Source organism: Podarcis liolepis (genome assembly GCF_965112155.1).
Source record: "Podarcis liolepis genome assembly, chromosome: 11".
NCBI lineage: Eukaryota > Metazoa > Chordata > Lepidosauria > Squamata > Lacertidae > Podarcis > Podarcis liolepis.
The window spans coordinates 1069174-1091149 of record NC_139565.1 but is presented as its reverse complement, the minus strand read 5'-3'; the positions used below and the strand labels follow the sequence as shown (position 1 = coordinate 1091149).

The 21976-nt window shown below is 45.7% G+C and overlaps 1 protein-coding gene across 6 annotated transcripts in view; it reads right to left on the bottom strand.

The window, feature by feature from the left end:
- The window catches only part of MAMDC2 (MAM domain containing 2), an 84461-nt gene that overhangs the window by 32589 nt on the left and 29896 nt on the right, over nucleotides 1-21976 (bottom strand). For all 6 annotated transcript variants that reach the window (XR_014516931.1, XM_083464894.1, XM_083464897.1 and 3 more), the window contains 2 exons: nucleotides 6467-6723; nucleotides 3603-3696 (listed from right to left, as the gene is read on the bottom strand). Coding sequence is in view for 5 of the 6 variants with exons in the window: in XM_083464894.1 (XP_083321020.1) it covers nucleotides 3603-3696; nucleotides 6467-6723 (351 nt within the window). In the remaining variant the exon portion in view is untranslated. The remainder of the gene's footprint in view (nucleotides 1-3602; nucleotides 3697-6466; nucleotides 6724-21976) is intronic.

Sequence of the window (21976 nt, the reverse complement as noted above, 5' to 3'; positions counted from 1 at the left end):
ATTCTAGGTGGGCGGGGGCGGGGGTTCTATGGCACAAGCTGAATCCTCCTTCCATCGAGCTCTGGTGGGCGGCAGGGACGCGGACTTATAAAAAATATTGGGGGCGGGGGCGGGAAAGCTCATGAATAATAAATAAGCTCATGAATATGCAAATAAAGTGGCACCGCCTCCTCGTGAGCGAATAGGGGAGAGTGTGCTGCGCCTATTAATCAGCTCCGAAGGAAATTGGGTGGAGCTTTTGCTCGGGAGGGAGGGCAGGAGGCATGCAGCCCGCCCCTGTGCATTTTGGGCTGGGGGAGGGGGGGCGGTGGCGCTCTGCTGGAGGGGCGCCCGAGATTATTGGGGGGGCAGAGCCCCCCCAAACGAATTTTTGAGGGGGCTCGGGCCCCCTCAAGCCCCATGGAGTCGGCGCCTATGGTGGGCGGTAAGGAAATTTTACCATCAAGAAAGATGTATTAGTGGGCGGTAGGTATAAAAAGGTTGACTGCCCCTGTTCTAGAGTATCTAGAAGTGATAAACAAAAAACAGGCAGCGTTGCTGTTTATTGATGCTGAGAAAGCGTCCAACAATGTCTCCTGGAGGTTTATGAAAAAAACACTGGAGATGATAGGAGTGGGAGAGAATTTCTATAAAGGTATAAATGCAATATATTCGCAACAAAGAGCTAAACTAGTTATAAATAACAATCTAACAGAAAACTATAATATTAAGAGAGGTAAAAGACAGGGGTGCCCTTTATCCCCACTGCTATTTATTTTGGTGTTGGAAATTCTGAAGATGAACATCAGAAAAGAAAAGAACATAAGGGGTATAGTTATCGGAAATAAGACCTTCAAAGTAAAAGCCTTTGCTGACGACCTGACTAGAACAACAGAAAACCCAAAAGAAAGTGTGTCAATAGTGCTAGAAAAGATTACAGAATTTGGGCTAGTCACAGGTTTCAAACTCAATAAAGAAAAACCCAAAATGTTAGTAAAATAAATATGAGGAGGAGGATAGAAGAGAACTACAACAACTCACAGGACTGACAACTTGTAAAAGAATCAAATATCTAGGAATCTGGATATTGGCAAAGAATATAAATCTATATAAAGACAACTATATACCAACCTGAAAGGAAATAAAAAGAAACTGGAAATATGGGACAGGTTAAAATTATCATTCTGGGGTAGGATCTCCCCAATAAAAATGAATGTGTTGCCTAAAATGCTTTTTCTATTCCCAGCCATCCCAGTAGTGCACAGTGTAAAACCTTTTAAGACCTGTCAGAAAGATATAACAAGATTTATTTGGCAGGGCAAGAGGTCGAGAATAAGTTATAAATTACAGAGAAAGAGAAGGTTTTTGCACTGCCAAACTTAGAGTTGTATCATGAAGGTGCATGCCTGTCTTGGATGAAGGAATGGATAGTATTGAAGAACACTGACATACTAGACCTAGAGGGCTTTAACAATCATTTTGGTTGGCATGCTTACCTATGTTATGACAAAGCGAGAGTTCACACAGATTTTACGAATCATGTAATAAGAAGGTCCCTATACGCAGTCAGGTTAAAAAACAAGGGTATCTTGGAACAAAAGACACCCTGTGGTTGTCGCTGACGGAAGCCATGACAGTAAAAAAAGGTTAACATAATGAATGATTGGGTTACATATAAAGAAATTCTCTGTGAAGAAGGCAACCAATTAAAACTCAATAATTTTGAAGAAATAAAAAGTAGAGTGACTAATTGGTTACAGTATGACCAAATACATGACCTATTCAAACAAGATAAAAAAGGGGCTTTAACAAAGAACTTTCAAGGTTTGAAAGAGACTTGATATACAATGACGATAAAACACTGTCCAAAATGTATAAAATCTTATTAGAATGATTGGTGAAGGATGAGGAGGTAAAATCTGCCACGATAAAGTGGGCAAGAAATCTACGTCATAAAATACAACTTTCAGATTGGCAAAAACTGTGGAGGGAAGACCTTAAATTTACAGCTTGTTATTCTATTAAGGAAAACTACATGAAGGTCTTCTAGTGCTGGTATATAACACTGAGGAAATTAGCAATAATGTACAAAAATAATTCAGATATTTGCTGGAAATGTAAGGAGGCGGTAGAATTGATGTATCATGCCTGATGGACCTGTAAAAAAATGAAGGCATTTTGGGACTTAATTTATAACGAGTAGAAAAAATGTTTAAAATCTCACTTCCCCCAAAACCTGAGGCATTTCTTTTAGTGATTATCGGGAGGGAGATCCCAGGAGATCTAAATAACTGGAAAAGTGAGACAATACCATCAATAAAAGATTGGCAGATCAAACTGATTGAATACACTGAGATGGATAAATTGATGGGACAGAGAAGGGATCAAGCGAAACAAAAATTTAGCAAAGACTGGAATACATTCAAAGTGAAAGACCACTGTGGAGAATTACAATTTTTGCCTGGTTTATATTAACTATTGTAATGAGAAACATCTAAAAGTAGTGGATAAGCTGGTCACCAACAATCTATATTCACAATGATATGCATCCGACAAAGAATTCTAAAAGAACCAAGTAAGAAGGGGAGGGAAGTCATAGGTAATTAGAACATCAATAAGTCAAAGAATAAAGAATATATTTTTGTTTTTTCTTTATTATGATTTAGAAACAGTTGTACAGTGGTACCTTGGGTGAAGTACTTAATTCGTTCCGGAGGTCCGTTCTTAACCTGAAACTGTTCTTAACCTGAAGCACCACTTTAGCTAATGGGGCCTCCGAGGTACTATTTCTGGGTTAGCAGAGTCTGTAACCTGTAACCTGAAGCATATGTAATCTGAGGCACCACTGTACATCAACAAGGAATTTAAACTTTATATTGTGATCTTATGTTAAGAAAGCATTTCTGTTGTAAAAAATCAATAAAGATGAATTGTTATACATCCACATATATGGAGAATACCAAGAGCACAGTTTGGCCTGCATCATATTTTTCTGTGATAAATGGCACCTGGATCATGTTAGCACTAAAATAGAAAAGGTGGCACAAAGTATTAACAAAACTTGGCAAAATTTGAAACTGTTGAAATACTTATATATCATTCAATTTAAAAAGATTATCTATATGCAATTTTGACACCAATTCACCAACGTTTGCTACGTTTGCTACGTTTGGGATTACACATAACAGAAATACAGTGATACCTCGGGTTACATACGCTTCAGGTTACAGACCCCACTAACCCAGAAATAGTACCTCAGGTTAAGAATTTTGCTTCAGGATGAGAACAGAAATCACACGGCAGCAGCGGGAGGCCCCATTAGTTAAGTGGTGCTTCAGGTTAAGAACAGTTTCAGGTTAAGTACTTAACCCGAGGTACCACTGTACAATGGAAATACAAATGGAGAGAGTTCTTTTAACTCAGTGGTCATTTGATACAGGTGACATATTACCATTATTCCCCATTAATGTTGTGTTATTGAGTTACTGATGGTCCCAATTTACACGACTAATTAAATAAAAAAGTTGCACTAAATAAGATACATCTAAGTACAGCACTTGCAAATTCATGTAACATTTTGAAATCTAACAGCAAATCAGAAAACTCAGGGAGGAAATTCATACCTGTCCGATTGCTGCAGAAAACGGGAGAGAAAGAAATGTCATCAAGAGCAATATATCCTCCATTCGCACTGCTGAAAGCAACTTCAAAAATCACCTGGAAACAAAACCCAAGTAGAGAAACTTCATTGTTGTACCAATCATTCATTAACTAATAGCTTAATAATGATAGTTTTATTATTTCATTGCAACAAAGCTACGTAACTCCCAATAGCACACATGAGAGGGAATGCTTGAAACTCCACTCTCCAGGTGTCTGGCAGGAGGACAGGACATGTGGAGAAGATGACTGTGGCTTGGGGAGAAGCCTCATGGGCCAAATTAGATCCTTGGCGGGCTTAATTTGGTCTGCAGGCCAAGGTTCTTCATGCCTGTTTCAGGGGCAGATGTTCATATAACTCAAATAAAAGGCAACTAATGACCAACAATGGCAGGCAGATTGATATACAGTAGTAGTGTATACAGATTGCTCTGTGAATACATCAGCTTGTGTAAGATTTCATAAGTGCACACCATATGTACAGCATAATGTGTGACAATTGCACATGCGTCTATTCGCCAGCATTTACCGTAAATTTCGCTCTATAACACGCAGATTTTTTGTCCTAAAAAGTAAGGTGAAATGTCTGTGCGTGTTATGGAGCGAATGTGTGGTCCCTGCAGCTGACTCGCCGGAGCGGGCGGGCGGGCGGAGGGAAGAGGGAAGGCAGAAGCTTGCTGCGTTTGCTCAAACTCAACAAAGAGCAGGGAATCCCCTGCCCTCCTGGCAAGCAGAGGGTTAAGGAAATGATCGCGTCCTTCCTTTTAATTCTTCCCTAGTCACACACACTGCGTGCAGGCTCCAGCCCACCACTTCCTCCTCTCCGTGCTCTAGGGACTCGCAGGCAGCCGAAAAGCATGCAGGTGGGAGAGAGAGAGAGAGAGGGCTGGCTTGGGTGGTGGTGGGGGGAACGACTTTTGCTTTACAATGGTAGGTTTCTCATTTCTTTTCCAAAAGCAGAGAGCCCTGCCCCCAGGCCCCCTCCAAATTACAGCTTCTCCAAGCAATGTACTGCTGGAGGGAGACAGTATGCTTGTTTGGAAGAGAAACCCTGCTTCCCTGCTCGTAAGTAACAGCAGGCTGGATTGCAGAGTGAGACATGGAAATCTCTGGATTTATATGCTGTATATCAAATATCTTAATCTATACTTTCTACACGCGGCTGGTAAATCAGAATCTCCTGAGCCAGGAGGATTACAGCATCTCTCCTCTCCCCTTCATTAAAAGCCTAATACTCTTCTTTGAAGAAGTATAACGTGAGAATGTTTTTTTTATATATATATTTTTAAAGTTCTTTTCCTCATTGTGTTCCCCCCCCCATAGAGAGCTGTTCTTCAAACGTTTAGCCTTAATACAGTGGCTGATTCACTTCTGCTTCACTAGGCATTTTATATAGGGACATTAAAATTGATTTACCGTAAATAAAAAAGAAATCATACTTCGTATATCCTGTCTGGCTTGGGGGGGGGACTTTTGCTTTCCTTCCCTCCCCATTTAAAACGTGGTGACAAAGCACGGATCCACATGGATCCTCAGGATTTTTGCATTGGGTCACCCCAAATTCACCATCAGATCACATTACATGTCCATGGCTACAGTCTGTACCAAAAAAGCCACGCACCCACTGTTGCCTGGGGCTGCAATGGTGCAAAAACGTGATTACAAAGCATAGATCCACAGGATCTTTGCACTGGGTCACCCCAAATTCACCATCAGATAACATTGCATGTCCATGGCTACAGCCTGCACCAAAAAAATCACGCACCCACTGTTGCCTAGGGTCGCAGTGGTGCAAAAACGTGGTTACAAAGCATGGATTCACATGAATCCTCAGGATTTTTGCATTGGGCTACTCCAAACTCACTGTCAGATCACATGTCTGTGGCCACAGCATGAACCGCAAAAATCATACATCCACTGTTTCATTTAGAATATTTTTTTCTTGTTTTCCTCCTCTAAAAACTACGTGCGTGTTATGGTCGGGTGCGTGTTATAGAGCGAAAAATACGGTAACTGTTGGTAGCGAAACTAAACCTGATTGTGCTCATAAATAGAAATATGTGTATCTATCAAAGTTCAAGGTGTTTTTCTTATAGAAGAAATCCAATATGAATATTCTTTTGGGGGAAGTTTGATAGAAGGGTTAGAGTGTTGTTCTAAAACCTGGGAAACCATTGTTCAAATCTGCCATGAGGCTCACTGTCACCACAATGTGTCACTATATTGGGTCAGTTACAGTCTCTCAGCCTAACCAACTTCACAGGGCTGTTATGAAAATAAAATAGGGAGGGAGCTCTTTAGAGAAAAGTTAGGCTATAAATATAAAAATAATTATTAAAATATATAGTAATTATTTTGGGACGGACCCTTAAACAACATGTGAGTCCATCAGCATGGGAAGACCCCTCCCCACCCTGAGCCGTCACAAGCCATATGGTCATTCCATGCAGAACATTGTGAAGAAGGACTTTCCACAAAGCTGTCTGAACTGCACTGATCACCCATAATTTTTCTAGGGTTCATCCTAGAAATTGATCATATCTTCTAGAAAAAGCAATTTATTCTATTTAGTATTTTAATACACTGCTTAATGCATCAAGTCTGTACAGACACTCCATGGCTGCATGTTAAACATAGTTTTCACAGCAATATTGGAGAGAGCGCAATTTGTCAGAAGACATCTACTTTCAGGTGGAACATTCAAGTTGTATGAGTTTTAACTATTCATATTGAAGAAAAGAGAATGGCATAAAAAGTCACTTTCATGTGATAGTACTTTTCAAACTGTAGAATATGCAAGTGTTTAGTTCAGTATTTGGAGCCTTACCTCCATTGGATATGGTGCACTGAAGTCAACTTCTCCTAAGACCCAATCCTTACTCACAGAACCATCTGCTTTCCAAAGTTCTTCATAAAAGCCATTTATGTCTCTCATGTAGACAGTGAATACAATTCCACTTTCCTGCTGCACTTGGTAATAAAAGGACAAGCAGCCTGACATAGGAGTTGTTGTCCTAGGTGAGACCAGCTGAGCCACTTCCTGGAAATGTTTGACATAGAGAGAGTCCACATACATGTAATGACCTAAAAATCAGAGAAGCTTATTTTAATGCTTAATGAAATGGCTTCTGCAACATATAAACAGTGGGAAGTAAATTGGATGTGTTACTTTTCATAAACAACAAATACTGAGCATTCTACTTCAAGTTTTTCAGGAATGCCAGTGCAAATATTTGGAGCATTATGGGAAGATGCCAGACACAGTGTAAAAATGCAAGCTATACCAGTTTTCCTGTTCAGGTTGGCTGACAGAGGTGCCATCAAGAAACAAAGAGATAGCAAGAGTAACAGGCCATTAAGATTAATTGACAATGCAAATACTGTCCCCACCCCCATGCGTGGACAGAGACAGGAGAACTGGGAGTGGGAGGTTGACATGATGTAACCACAGGAGAGAACAGTGGCCTTTGCAGGAGTTTTAGTAAAAGAGCAAGAAGGAAGGAGGGACAGAACTCCATGTGGGATGCTGGGAGAGGCTTCATGGAGAAACCTGGGTGCATAGCTGGCCTCTGCTCTGGACCCAAGCTTGCTGAAGCCATGGGAGACGCAACAACAGGCACCTTGAGGTGCAATGTTCTGCACTCCTTCCATCAAGGCTCAGGTATAAATATGTGTAATAATAATAATAATAATAATAATAATAATAATAATAATAATTTATTTGTACCCCACCCATCTGGCTGGGTTTCCCCAGCCACTCTGGGTAGCTTCCAACAGAATATTAAAATACAATAGTCTATTAAACATTACAGTGGTGCCTCGCAAGACGAAAAGAATCCGTTCTGTGATTCTCTTCGTCTAGCGGTTTTTTCGTCTTGTGAAGCAAGCCCATTGACGGATTAGCGGATTAGCGCTATTGTTATGTAGTGTAGAACAGCTATTAGCGGCTTTTAGCGGCTTATCGGATCAGCTGATAAGCGGCTTAGCGGCTTAGAAAAAGGGGGGGGGAGGAAAAAAACCCCGCAGGTACTCGCAAGACATTTTCGTCTTGCAAAGCAAGCCCATAGGAGATTTGTTTTGCGAAGCACCTCCAAAACAGAAAACTCTTTCGTCTAGCGAGATTTCCATCTTGCGAGGCATTCGTCTTGCGGGGCACCACTGTAAAAGCTTCCCTAAACAGAGCTGCCTTCAGATGTCTTCTAAAAGTCTGGTAGTTGTTTATCTCTTTGACATCTGGTGGGAGGGCGTTCCACAGGGCGGGTGCCGCTACTGAGAAGGCCCTCTGCCTGGTTCCCTGTAACTTGGCTCCTCGCAGTGAGGGAACCGCCAGAAGGCCCTCGGAGCTGGACCTGTGTCTGGGCAGAATGATGGGGGTGGAGATGCTTCTTCAGATATACTGGACCGAGGCTGTTTATGGCTTTAAAGGTCAACACCAAATACTTTGAATTGTGCTCAGAAACGTACTGGGAGCCAATGTAAATAAACCTTAGTTCATAAAGACACTGTAGCCTCCATTGTGTCCTGATTTTCCAGCCAAAACACAACCCTGGAACTCCCTGGAATCCTTTTAGTTCTGTGTCATACAGCATATCATCCAAACAAACCTTGGCTACAGGTCACAGGTAATGAGGAGAGAGCTTAACCAGGATCCCTGGTTCAAACAACAAACTAAGGTTCCCCCAAAGCTTCCTGGGAACAGTTGGCTGTTATAAGTGCCGACAGTTGTTAAGAGACCCTGGTTCCCCTCGCAGTACTACAGTTCTCAGAGTTCCCTATGAAGAGGAATTGATTGTTAAATCATTCTGAGAAATTGTAGTTCAGGGAGGGTAACAGGGCTGTCCTAACCTCTCTCTATAACAAACTACAGCTCCCAGAACTCCCTGGGGGCAGCAATGACTGTTGACAGTGGTATCAGAGTGCATGAAAGGTATGGTGTGAATGGCCAAGCCCAACTCTGGTTCAGCTGCCCCACCATGCTGACCTGAAAGGACCAAGGAAGACCAAAGCAGCTACCATCTCCTCAAGAGCCAGCACATTTGCAATGAACCATCGTTTGGCTTAGAGTGACATGACAATGAGACCACGATGGACTAAAACATATGCAGAAAGGCGATCCATTTAGATTTTCCACCTCAGGCACACATATAAAAATACTGGGCCGGACTGACCTAGTTAAGTACCACGGCTGCTTGTAGTCTCAAAGTTTAAAAACTATTTCATTGAGGAGATGGGGTAAAGAGGGAGAGAGGAAAATATCAGACATTAGTCAAGCTAACGTGCATAAAAACTGTGGGGCTATATACTAAAACAACAACAAGTTTCATCATGAAAAGTTTTTGTGTTGTATTGTGTATACTTGTTGCTAGGGAGGAATTATACAACAGTAGCAGAAGTAACTGGCTCATTTTTTCAAACTGTTAACTTTTAGTTCCTGGCCACTTCTCTTCTGGATTATGAAAAGACTTGGCTTTACAGTGGGTGCCTCTTTTTATGGTGCTGGCAAACTCCTGCTTCCCGATACATTTCCAACACAGATTTTATGTTGACCATAATTCGATCAGGACATCTTTTTTCCCTTCTTTAAAGGTGCAACCAATTAGTAAAACCTAAGCCAAATTATATGGAACAATTTTGTCCAAAACCAAAGCATAATGCTGGATCGAAAAAGATTTAGAAATGTCTGGGCTATGTGTACTCAGCACCAAAAAGTGTGACCAGTGACCACTGCCCAGGCAAGGTGCTGGGGCCACTTTCTACCTCTCTGGAATTCTAAGAACTCACTCACCACCTATTTATTCTTTTTCCCTCTATGGTAACCATTCTCGTGGGAGTTTGTTGCAATATCCATTTCTAATTCTATACACAGAAAGTTGTATTCTGTAACCATACAGAATACAAAGACAGGAGCTCAACTCGTTAGTATTTACCCAAAGTAAATAAACAGATCTTTATAACTAATTTACTGCATTGATAGGTTATAATCAAGTATCTGAACCAGAGTACAATATGTCTTTAAAACTAGCCCTGAGACATCCCACTTCTAGTATTTTTCATTGTTAAAATGTGTTTTTAGCGCAAAAAGGTGACAAAGAACTATGCTATATAACCCTGTGTTGATAGAACATCAAATAATTCCACGTGTCTTTAAAATGCAGTTGTTACTATTATTATTTATTGAATTTATATACTGCCCTATACTTGAAGGTTTCAGGGCAGTTCACATAAAAGGATCACAGTATATAAAATAAAAATAAAAGCAATTACCCAATAATACCACCCTCCTCCAAAAGAACCACATTTTAAAAGGGTATGGGATGTTGATCAGGTCAACCCAAGGCCTGGTTAAAAAGGAACATTTCTGCCCAGCGCCTAAAGGTGTATAGTGAAGGCGCCAGGTGAACTTCCCGGGGGAGAGCATTCCCCAGACGGGGAGCCACTGCAGAGAAGGCTCATTCTCGAGTTGCCACCCTCTGCACCTCTCAAGGGGGAGGCACACAAAGGGCGGCCTTGGAAGATGATCTCAGGGTCCAGGTAGGTTCATATGAATCATAGAATCATAGAGTTGGAAGAGACCACAAGGGCCATCGAGTCCAACCCCCTGCCAAGCAGGAAACACCATCAGAGCACTCCTGACATATGGTTGTCAAGCCTCTGCTTAAAGACCTCCAAAGGAGGAGACTCCACCACACTCCTTGGCTGCAAATTCCACTGTCGAACAGCTCTTACTGTCAGGAAGTTCTTCCTAATGTTTAGGTGGAATCTTCTTTCTTGTAGTTTGGATCCATTGCTCCGTGTCCGCTTCTCTGGAGCAGCAGAAAACAACCTTTCTCCCTCCTCTATATGACATCCTTTTATATATTTGAACATGGCTATCATATCACCCCTTAACCTCCTCTTCTCCAGGCTAAACATGCCCAGCTCCCTTAGCCGTTCCTCATAAGGCATCGTTTCCAGGCCTTTGACCATTTTGGTTGCCCCCCTCTGGACACGTTCCAGTTTGTCAGTGTCCTTCTTGAACTGTGGTGCCCAGAACTGGACACAGTACTCCAGGTGAGGTCTGACCAGAGCAGAATACAGTGGCACTATTACTTCCCTTGATCTAGATGCTATACTCCTATTGATGCAGCCCAGAATTGCATTGGCTTTTTTAGCTGCCGCATCACACTGTTGGCTCATGTCAAGTTTGTGGTCAACCAAGACTCCTAGATCATTTTCACATGTACTGCTCTCAAGCCAGGTGTCCCCCATTTTGTATTTGTGCCTCTCATTTTTTTTGCCCAAGTGCAATACTTTACATTTCTCCCTGTTAAAATTCATCTTGTTTGTTTTTGCCCAGTTCTCTAATCTGTCAAGGTCGTTTTGAAGTGTGATCCTGTCCTCTGGGGTGTTAGCCACCCCTCCCAGTTTGGTGTCATCTGCAAATTTGATCAGGATGCCCTTGAGTCCATCATCCAAGTCGTTGATAAAGATGTTGAATAAGACCGGGCCCAAGACAGAACCCTGTGGCACCCCACTAGTCACTCTTCTCCAGGATGAAGAGGAACCATTGATGAGCACCCTTTGGGTTCGGTCAGTCAGCCAGTTACAAATCCACTGAGTGGTAGCATAGTCAAGACCGCATTTTACCAGCTTCTTTACAAGAATATCATGGGGCACCTTGTCAAATGCCTTGCTGAAATCAAGGTAGGCTACATCCACTGCGTTCCCTTCATCTACCAGGCTTGTAATTCTGTCAAAAAACGAGATCAGGTTAGTCTGACATGACTTATTTTTGAGAAATCCATGCTGACTATTGGTGATCACAGCATTCCTTTCTAGGTGCTCACAGACTGTTTGCTTAATGATCTGCTCCAGAATCTTCCCTGGTATTGATGTCAGACTGACTGGGCGGTAATTATTTGGGTCCTCTCTTTTCCCCTTTTTGAAAATAGGGACAACATTTGCCCTCCTCCAGTCTGCCGGGACTTCGCCTGTTCTCCAGGAATTCTCAAAGATGAATGCCAGTGGTTCTGAGATCACATCTGCCAGTTCTTTTAATACAATTGGATGCAGTCCATCTGGCCCTGGAGACTTGAATACATCTAAACTAGCCAAGTATTCTTGTACTATCTCCTTACTTATTCTGGGCTGTGTTTCCTCTGCTGAATCATTTGCTCCAAATTCTTCAGGTCGGGCATTGTTTTCTTTATCGGAGAAGACTGAGGCAAAGAAGGCATTGAGGAGTTCAGCCCTTTCTGTGTCCCCTGTTTGCATTTCACCATCTTCTCCTCTGAGTGACCCCACTGTTTCTTTGTTCTTCCTTTTGCTACGAACATACCCATAAAAGCCTTTTTTGTTGCTTTTAACCTCTCTAGCAAGCCTGAGTTCATTCTGTGCTTTAGCTTTTCTGACTTTGTGTCTACACGTGCTGGCTATTTGTTTGAATTCCTCTTTGGTGGTTTCCCCCCTTTTCCATTTTTTGTACACATCCTTTTTTAATCTTAATTCAGTTAAAAGTTCTTTAGATAGCCACCCTGGCTTCTTTAGGCACCTTCCATGTTTCCGTCTCATTGGTATTGCCTGACGTTGTGCTTTTACTATCTCCCTCTTAACAAACTCCCAGCCATCATGAACTCCTTTTCCTTTTAGTATTGCTGTCCATGGGATCTCACCCAGCACTTCCCTAAGTTTTATGAAGTCGGCTTTCTTAAAGTCAAGAAATTGAGTGCTAGTATGCTTGGCTGCTCCTTTCCGCTGTATAGTAAACTTCAGAAGAGCATGATCACTCGCGCCTAATGATCCATCCACATCTACCCCACTAACCAGGTCATCAACATTGGTTAGGACCAGATCTAAAATGGCTGTTCCTCTTGTTGCTTCTCCCACTTTCTGGACAATGAAGTTGTCTGCAAGGCCAGTGAGGAATCTGTTTGACCTTATGCTCTTGGCTGAGTTTGACGTCCAACAAATATCCGGGTAATTGAAGTCCCCCATTACTACTATCTCCCTTCCTTTTGCATGCTTGGCCATCTGTTCCAGGAAGGCATCATCTATGTCCTCCGTTTGGCTTGGGGATCTATAGTAAACTCCCACAATGAGGTCTCTGTTATTCTTCTCTCCCTTAATTTTGACCAAAATGCTCTCACTTTGGCTTTGAGGTTCTAAATCTTGGACCTCTTCACAGGTATACACATCCCTGACATATAACGCCACTCCTCCCCCTTTCTTGTCTGGTCTGTTTCTCTTAAATAGATTGTATCCCTCCATTATTACATTCCAATCATGGGACTTATCCCACCAGGTTTCAGTGATGCCTATTATGTCATATTTAGTTTGCTGTACCAAGAGCTCAAGCTCATCTTGTTTATTTCCCATGCTTTGCGCATTAGTGTACAGACATTGAAGTCCATTAATCATTCCCCCGTGTCTCTTATTTAAGGATTTTTTCCTCCCACCACTAGGTCTGTGTGCTGTTTGCTCCATTTGGTCTATGACATTTGGATGATCATCTTCATCAATTGATAGACTCCTACCTTCAGGAGCACTGTCTCCCTCCCCCACATTAGTCAGTTTAAAGCCCTCCTGATGAGGTTTCTGAGATTTTTGGCAAAAACATTTCTCCCAACCGTTGTGAGGTGCAGCCCATCGCTTGCCAGAACTCCATCTTCAAGAAACTGCAGTCCGTGATCTAAGAATCCAAACTGTTCCTGTTTACACCATTTGCGAAGCCAGCTGTTCACTTCCACTATTTTTCCCTCTCTCCCTGGGCCACGTCGTTCAACTGGGAGGACAGATGAGATGACAATTTGTGCATTTAGTTGCTTCAATTTCCTGCCGAGAGCCTCGTAGTCTCTTTTTATCTTCTGGAGGCTATTGCTTGCAGTGTCATTGGTTCCCACATGAACCAAGAGGAAGGGGTATTTGTCAGTGGGTTTTATGATTCCTTGCAGTCAGGCGGTCCTTGAAGTACAGTGGTGCCTCGCAAGACGAAATTAATTCGTTCCGCAAGTTCTTTCTTCTTGCGAGTTTTTCGTCTTGCGAAGCACGGTTTCCCATAGGAATGCATTGAAAATCAATTAATGCGTTCCTAGGGAAACCGCTTGCCAGGCTGGCGGTGCGGAGAAGGGCTTTTCTCCGCACCGCAAGCCTTCAGGACAGGTACGGGAACAGAGGGGAAGGCGCGCAGCGCTTCTCCTCTGTTCTCGGGGCTTGCGTGGGAGGAGGGTTTTTCCTCCCCACCGCCAACATTCAGAACAGCATTCTGAATGTTGGCGGTGGGAAGGAAAACCCTCCTCCCACCCCAAGTCTTCAGGACAGCCATCCGATGCCGGGCTGCGGGAGGAGGCGTCCCCCCCCGCCCGGCATTGGAGCTTCGTTCCGATGTCCGGCGGCGGGAGGAGACGTTCCCCCCCCGTCGGACATCGGAGCTTCGTTCCGATGTCCGTTGGAGGGAGGAGACGTTCCCCCCCCCGCCGGACATCGGAGCTTCGTTCCGATGTCCGGCGGCGGGAGGAGACGTTCCCCCCCCGCCGGACATCGGAGCTTCATTCCGATGTCCGGCGGCGGGAGGAGACGTTCCCCCCCCACCGGACATCGGAGCTTCGTTCCGATGTCCGTTGGAGGGAGGAGACGTTCCCCCCCCGCCGGACATCGGAGCTTCCTTCCGATGTCCGGCGGCGGGAGGAGACGTTCCCCCCCCCCGCCGGACATCGGAGCTTCCTTCCGATGTCCGGCGGCGGGAGGAGACGTCCCCCCCCGCCGGACATCGGAGCTTCCTTCCGATGTCCGGCGGCGGGAGGAGACGTCCCCCCCCGCCGGACATCGGAGCTTCGTTCCGATGTCCGTTGGAGGGAGGAGACTCCCCCCCCGCCGGACATCGGAGCTTCGTTCCGATGTCCGGCGGCGGGAGGAGACGTTCCCCCCCCGCCGGACATCGGAGCTTCCTTCCGATGTCCGGCGGCGGGAGGAGACGTTCCCCCCCCCCGCCGGACATCGGAGCTTCCTTCCGATGTCCGGCGGCGGGAGGAGACGTTCCCCCCCCGCCGGACATCGGAGCTTCCTTCCGATGTCCGGCGGCGGGAGGAGACTCCCCCCCGCCGGACATCGGAGCTTCCTTCCGATGTCCGGCGGCGGGAGGAGACGTTCCCCCCCCCCGCCGGACATCGGAGCTTCCTTCCGATGTCCGGCGGCGGGAGGAGACGTTCCCCCCCCCGCCGGACATCGGAGCTTCCTTCCGATGTCCGGCGGCGGGAGGAGACGTTCCCCCCCCCCGCCGGACATCGGAGCTTCCTTCCGATGTCCGGCGGCGGGAGGAGACGTTTCCCCCCCCGCCGGACATCGGAGCTTCCTTCCGATGTCCGGCGGCGGGAGGAGACGTTTCCCCCCCCCCCGCCGGACATCGGAGCTTCGTTCCGATGTCCGGCGGCGGGAGGAGACGTTCTCCCCCCCCGCCAGACATCGGAACTTCGTTCCGATGTCCGGCGGCGGGAGGAGGTCCGAGGACAGTGGGGAAGACGCGCTGCGCTTCCCCGCTGTCCCGGAGATTTCCCTATGGGCTGTCGTCTTGCGAAGCAAGCCTATAGGGAAATTCGTTTTGCGAAGCGCCTCCAAAACGGAAAACCCTTTCGTCTAGCGGGTTTTCCGTCTTGCGAGGCGTTCGTCTTGCGGGGTACCACTGTATTGTGGTCCTGAGCCATTTAAGGCTTTATAGGTCAAAACCAGCACTTTGAATTGGGCCCAGAAACTAATCAACAGCCAGTGCAGTTGGACCAGGATCTGTGTAATATGCTCAAACCGTCAGCAACCTGGCCACTGAATTCTGCACCAGCTGAAGTTTCCGAACTGTCTTCAGAGGCAGCCCTACGTATAACACATTGCAGTAATCTAACCTTGAGGTTACCAGAACATAGACAACAGTAGTTAGGCTACTGTTACTTATGAGCCAGCTCTGTAAATTATTCCTTTCATCTTTCATCATCATCGAGCATTTAATGTTTCCTGCTCTTCAAGCAGCACTTCAAGCACTCTTCAACTCTAGCACTGCCTTGGAGCAGTGTTAGAGTTGCCATATGTCTGGGAAATCCCGGACATGTCCTCTGTTGTGGGGCCAACATGCTCATCCGGGGGATTTTTTAATTTTAAAGGAAATGCCTGGGTGCTGGGGGAGATTAAATTTGTTGTTTATTTCTGGATTTCTTTGGCTTGAGCAGTTTGGGCTCCGGCTGCTCTGCACACTGCAGCCACTGCCAGCCCCAGCCAAAGAAAGCGGCTGCAGGTCTGGTGGCGCTGGGCCCCTCCTTCCCAGCTGGGCTGTCCTCTTTTTTGCTCTTTAAGATATAGCAACCCTAAGTAAGGGCCACACATTTTAACAACAGCAACAACAAAAAGGTGCGAGGACTGCGTACCCTTGAGTGCTGGCTTGGAGTCTGGAAGAAGTTTATGATAATAAAACACCTCCTCCTAGCCTGTGGCGCTTCATCAATTCTATAATCAGTGCTGAAATAAATGTCAAAAATCCCTGGAAAATGCATTATTTCTTTGCTTGAGGTAAAACAATGGTTCTCTTTCTACAAGAGATTATCATTACATTGCACTATTTCCCCCATATAAGTTCTTTCTTTAATCTTTATGTGGTCTCGGCAGCCACTCCCAGTCACCAGTCTAGCTGCCGCATTCTAGATTACTTGTAGTTTCTGGGTCACCTTTAAAGGTAGTCCCACATAGAGCGCATTGCAGTAGTCCAAGTGAGAGATAACTAGAGCATGCACCACTCTGGCGAGACTGCCTGCGGGCAGATAGGGTCTCATCCTGCGTACCAGATGGATCTGGTAGACAGCTGCCCTGGACACAGAATTGACCTGCACCTCCATGGACAGCTGGGAGCCCAAAATGACTCCCAGGCTGCGCACCTGGTCCTTCAGGGGCATGATTATGCCATTCAGAACCAGGGAGTCCTTCACACCTGCCTGCCCCGTCCCCCCAAAACAGTACATCTGTCTTGTCAGGATTCAACCTCAATCTGTTTGCTGCTATCCATCTTCCAACTGCCTCCAGACACTCACACAGGACCTTCACCGACTTCACTGGTTCTGATGTAAAAGAGATGTAGAGCTGGGTATCATCCACATACTGATGAATACCCAGCCCAAACCCCCTGATGATCTCTCCCAGAGGCTTCATATAGATGTTAAAAAGCATGGGGGAAAGGACAGAACCCTGAGGCATCCCCACAAGTGAGAGCCCAGGGGTCTGAACACCACTTTCTGGACATGGCCCGGAATGAAGGAGCAGAACCACTTTATAACAGTGCCCCAGCTCCCAGCCCCTCTAGACCAGGGGTCAGCAACCTTTTTCAGCCATGGGCCAGTCCACCGTCCCTCAGACCATGTGGTGGGCTGGACTATATTTTGAAAAAAAAGAAGAAAAAAGAACGAATTCCTATGCCCCACAAATAACCCAGAGATGCATTTTAAATAAAAGAACACATTCTACTCATGTAAAAACACGCTGATTCCTGGACCGTCCACAGGCTGGATTGAGAAGGCAATTGGGGCACATCTGGCCCCCAGGCCTTAGGTTGCCTACCCCTGCTCCAGATGGATGTTGTGGTCAATGGTATCAAAGGCCACAGAGAGATCCAGCAGAACTAGGAAACAACTTTCACCTTTGTCCCTTGCCCACCAGAGATCATCGACCAGTGCAACCAAAGCAGTTTCAGTCCCATGATGAGGCCTAAATCCTGACTGGAAGGGATCCAAATGGTCCGCATCCTCCAGGCGTGCCTGGAGTTGTTCAGCAACCACTCGCTCAATCACCTTGCCCAAGAATGGAAGATTTGAGACTGGGCAATAGTTGGCCATATTGGCTGGGTCTAAAGATATTTTTTTAAGAAGCAGTTTAATAACCGCCTCTTTCAGCGGGTCTGGGAAGGCTCCCTTACAGAGAGAAGCATTCACCACCCCACGAAGCCCATCTCCCAGCCCTTCCCGGCTAGCTTTTATAAGCCAGGATGGGCAAGGATCAAGGAGACAGGTGGTTGGTTTCACTCGTCCAAGCAGCCTGTCCACATCCTTGGAGGTAACAGATTGGAATTGATCCCACGCAACTTGACTAGACAGGACTCTAGTACTCTCCTGCCCCAGCCCTGCTCCCACTGTGGAGTCTACCTCTTTCCGAATCTGAGCGACTTTATCTGCAAAAAACTTCGCAAAATCATTGCAGGAGATCATGTGGCCCGTACTGGGCCCCGATGTAGCAGGTGGTTCCACTAAATTGCGAACCACCTGAAAAAGTCTCCTGCTTCTGTTTTCTGCAGATGCAATAGAGGCGGCGAAGAAAGTCTTCTTCGCCGTCACCATTGCCACTTGGTAGGCTCGACATTGAGTTCTAACCCGTGTCCAGTCAGCTTCAGAATGAGTTATCCACCACAGGCACTCTAGCCATCTCAGCGATTATTTCATTGCCCTCAGATCTGTGGAAAACCACAGAGCTATCCGGGTTCCATGCAATCAGAGAGGGTGCTTTGAAGTCAGACAGTCAATAGCCCTGGTTAACTCCACATTCCAGCGGGCCACCAGGGAATCAGCTGATGGCCATCAACATGGGATAAAGCATCCCCTACCACTCTCTTGAAATCATTTGGATCCATTAAGTGGCAGGGACGGACCATCCGAATCGGTCCCTCCTCCCTGCAGAGGGGAAGGGTCACAGAGAAGTCCAGTTGCACCAGGAAGTGATCTGACCATGGCACTTCTTTCATTTCACTTTTACTTAATGTCAGATCACCAACACCCATAGAGGTAAACACCAGGTCCAAGGCATGTCCGCGGCTATGGGGTTGGGCCAAACTTATTCAGGGACAGCCCCATGGAGGCCATGCTTTCCACGAAGTCCCGAGCAGCCCCTTGTAAGGTCATGTCGGCATGGATGTTAAAATTCCCTAGGACAACCAAACTAGGTGTCTCCAGGAGAACATCCGCCACGACCTGAAGCAGCTCGGGCAGGGAATCCTTGGTGCAGCGGGGAGGTCAGTACACCAGAAGGAATCCTGTACTGCCCCTATAGCCCAACTTCCAGAACATGCACTCAGAGAACTGGGTCTTCCCAATAGGATGCCTGGTGCAAACTAATGACTTCCTAAAAATCACTGCAACCCCCCTCCCCGCCCACAAGGCCTGGGTTGCTGTGCGTAAGAGAAAACTGGTTGACAAGCAGAGGCAAGGACAGGCCCATCTGCTTCATCCAACCAAGTCTCTGTCACACATGCCAGGTCAAGTCCTCCATCCATGATCAAGTCATGGATGGCAGTGGTCTTATGAATGCAGGCTTTCGCTGAAGCCTAGAGAGCGAGAGGGGTCGGTGCGCACCGACCCCTCTCGCTCTCCAGGCTTCAGGAAGCTATCCGCAAGTCTTGCAAGCCCGGCGGGATGTCCCGCTGGCTCGCAAGGCTTGCGGGCAGCAGCCTGCACCCAAAAGCTGGGGACAGCGGGGTGGCGGAGCGCCGCCACCCCGTTATTCCCCGACCTGATCTGGAGGCTGGCGGGGGGGGGAGAAGCAAGCCTGCTTCTCCCCCCCCCCCGCCAGCCCCACAAGCTCGGGGGATAGGGGGATGGCGGAGCGCCGCCACCCCGCTATTCCCCAACCTGATCTGGAGGCTGGCGGGGGGGAGAAGCAAGCTTGCTTCTCCCCCTCTGCCAGCCCCACAAGCTCGGGGGATAGCGGGGCAAGCAGTCCCTGAAGGCAGAAGAGGGAGACGGAGCGCTCCGTCTCCCTCTTCTAGCTTGGGGGTGGCTGCGCAAATCTGGGGGGGAAATAAAAAATTTTCCCTTGATTTCCCCCCCAAAAAACTAGGTGCGTCCTAATGGCCGGTGCATCCTATAGGGTGAAAAATACGGTATATCTCAACTATGCAGGAAAAGAAAAATGCAGAAAGAATCATCCTAACTTAAGGTTGCATATATTATTTGCCTCTGTCAAATAAAGTTCTGCAAACGTAGCTGTGGAACTCCCTTTTGTCATCAAAAGATCACATGAAAAAAGGAGAATTTGCTGAATGAGCAAAAGTAGCCTCTGGAGTTGACATCGGCTCTAGTTTTAGAGCAAAATGCATCTGCTGCACTCAGTCTTTCCACTGAACAAATATAATACTTTGTGGTTTAACATCTCTGACAAGCCTCTAATTTGCCGTCTCATCCCTAGATCGTGAAACAGGAAACAAACTTCATTTTTTTTTTTTTTATAAAATTTTTATTGGTTTTACAACGTTTTAAAAAGACAAACAAACAATGAAAATGACAAACAAACACGCATAGTTTCGTACATATTTTCTTATAAACCTCTTTTCTTGGACTTCCCCATACCCCCCCTCTCTGCATCCCAATATCCATACTTCAACTAGCAACTCCCAATTATTGCTTTCAAATCTCTGTCAACTTAGTCCTTTTCTATCTTCTAACCATATATCCCTGTACCCCCTTGTTTCTGAAAACCACGACATTTTTAACATTCATTAAGTTTATAATAGTCCTTCAGATAACTTTTAAATTTTCTCCAGTCTTCTTCCACCGTCTCACAGGAAACAAACTTCACAGGCAATATAAACTTTTGTAGGAGAAAAGATGACATGGCCCTCACGTTTGTGTGTGTGAATGTATTTCTTATTAGGGCTACAACATGCCAGCAGAACAGAGGACGGAGGGATCCCGAGGGTCATCTAGTCCAGCTCCCTGCAAGGCAGGCATCTCAACACTGCTCTGCTTATTTAGTGGATGCATTATTTGTAACCAAAAACATATTCTATTTTCTTCTCAGCATGGCAGAAGGTGGCAAATTCTTCTTAAAAAGGCAAATCAATAAATACAATTCTCTGAATGTTTAAAGAGGCCAGAAATTCTACTTCTGGTCAAGTTGCTTCAATTTAAAATGTTTATCTTTTAGTAAAAGAAAAGTAAGAATATTCTTCTTTCACTATTTATTTTGATGTGTTTCAGGCTTTATTGCAAAGACTCAGTGGTGGCAATTTGTTTTATTTTACCCTTAGGGCACATGAAGGGAGCTTCATGAGTAAGCCTAGATTTGAAGGCGTTTCATCTCGCAGACATTTAGACTGCTTTCCTAGATAGCAAATGTGTATGTACATGTAATAATAATAATAATAATAATAATACAGTGGTGCCCTGCAAGACGAATGCCTCGCAAGACGGAAAACTCGCTAGACGAAAGAGTTTTCAGTTTTGGAGGTGCTTCGCAAAACGAATCTCCTATGGGCTTGCTTCGCAAGACGACAATGTCTTCCGAGTTCCTGCGGGTTTTATTTCCTTTTCCACCCCTTTTTCTAAGCCGCTAAGCCGCTTATCAGCTGATCCGATAAGCCGATAAGCCGCTAAAAGCCGCTAAAAGCCGCTAATAGCGCTAATCCGTCAATGGGCTTGCTTCGCAAGATGAAAAAACCGCTAGATGAAGAGAATCACAGAATGGATTCTTTTCGTCTTGCGAGGCACCACTGTAATAATAATTTATTTATACTCTGCCCATCTGGTTGGGTTCCCCAGCCACTCTGGGCGGCGTCCAACAAAATATTAAAAAATACAATAAAACATCAAACATTAAAAACATCCCTAAACAGATGTCTTCTAAAAGTCAGGTAGTTGTTTATTTCCTTGACATTTGATGGGAGGGCGTTCCACAGGGCAGGCGCCACCACCGGAGCGAAACAGTCAATAGACCTAGTTAACTCCACATTCCAGCGGGCCACCAGGGAATCAGCTGAAAGGCTATCAAGGGGGGGGGCACCAGGGGGCGCATTGGAAGATGGCTGACAATAAGATCTCTCCGACCCACACGAGGTAATTAAGAGGCTGTGATGGGAGTATGCAGCCTCCTTGCCCCCCCAAGGGAATGGGGGGGACTGCCTTGCCAGCGGTGTCCATAATTCACCCCAGGATTCGAAAGAAGGGGGTGTGGGCACTTGGCACGAAGCCCTCAAATGAGCCGGCTCTCCCAGATGCTGTCTCTAATTCGCGCACTGGTTCGCATTAGCTCGGAATATATAATTGGAAAGAAGCTAATGCATGTACATCGAGTGAAGATCGGGAGTAAAGGCTGCTGATTAATGGATGTCTGTGAGCGGAGTGACGGGCTGAACAATAAATCAAGTGATGAACCATCATTAAAAGACTGGTACGTTGGAATGAAACGGAAAGGGGGGGAGGAAAAAAACTTTTCTTTTTTTATCTTATGTGAGTATCAATAACCCTCCCCTCCAGAAAGAAGAATCGTTGCAAATGTGATTAATAAGCAGGAGATCAAGAACTGTGTGGAAATTATCAAAGAGAGGATTGGTAGAAACACGGGGGAATGG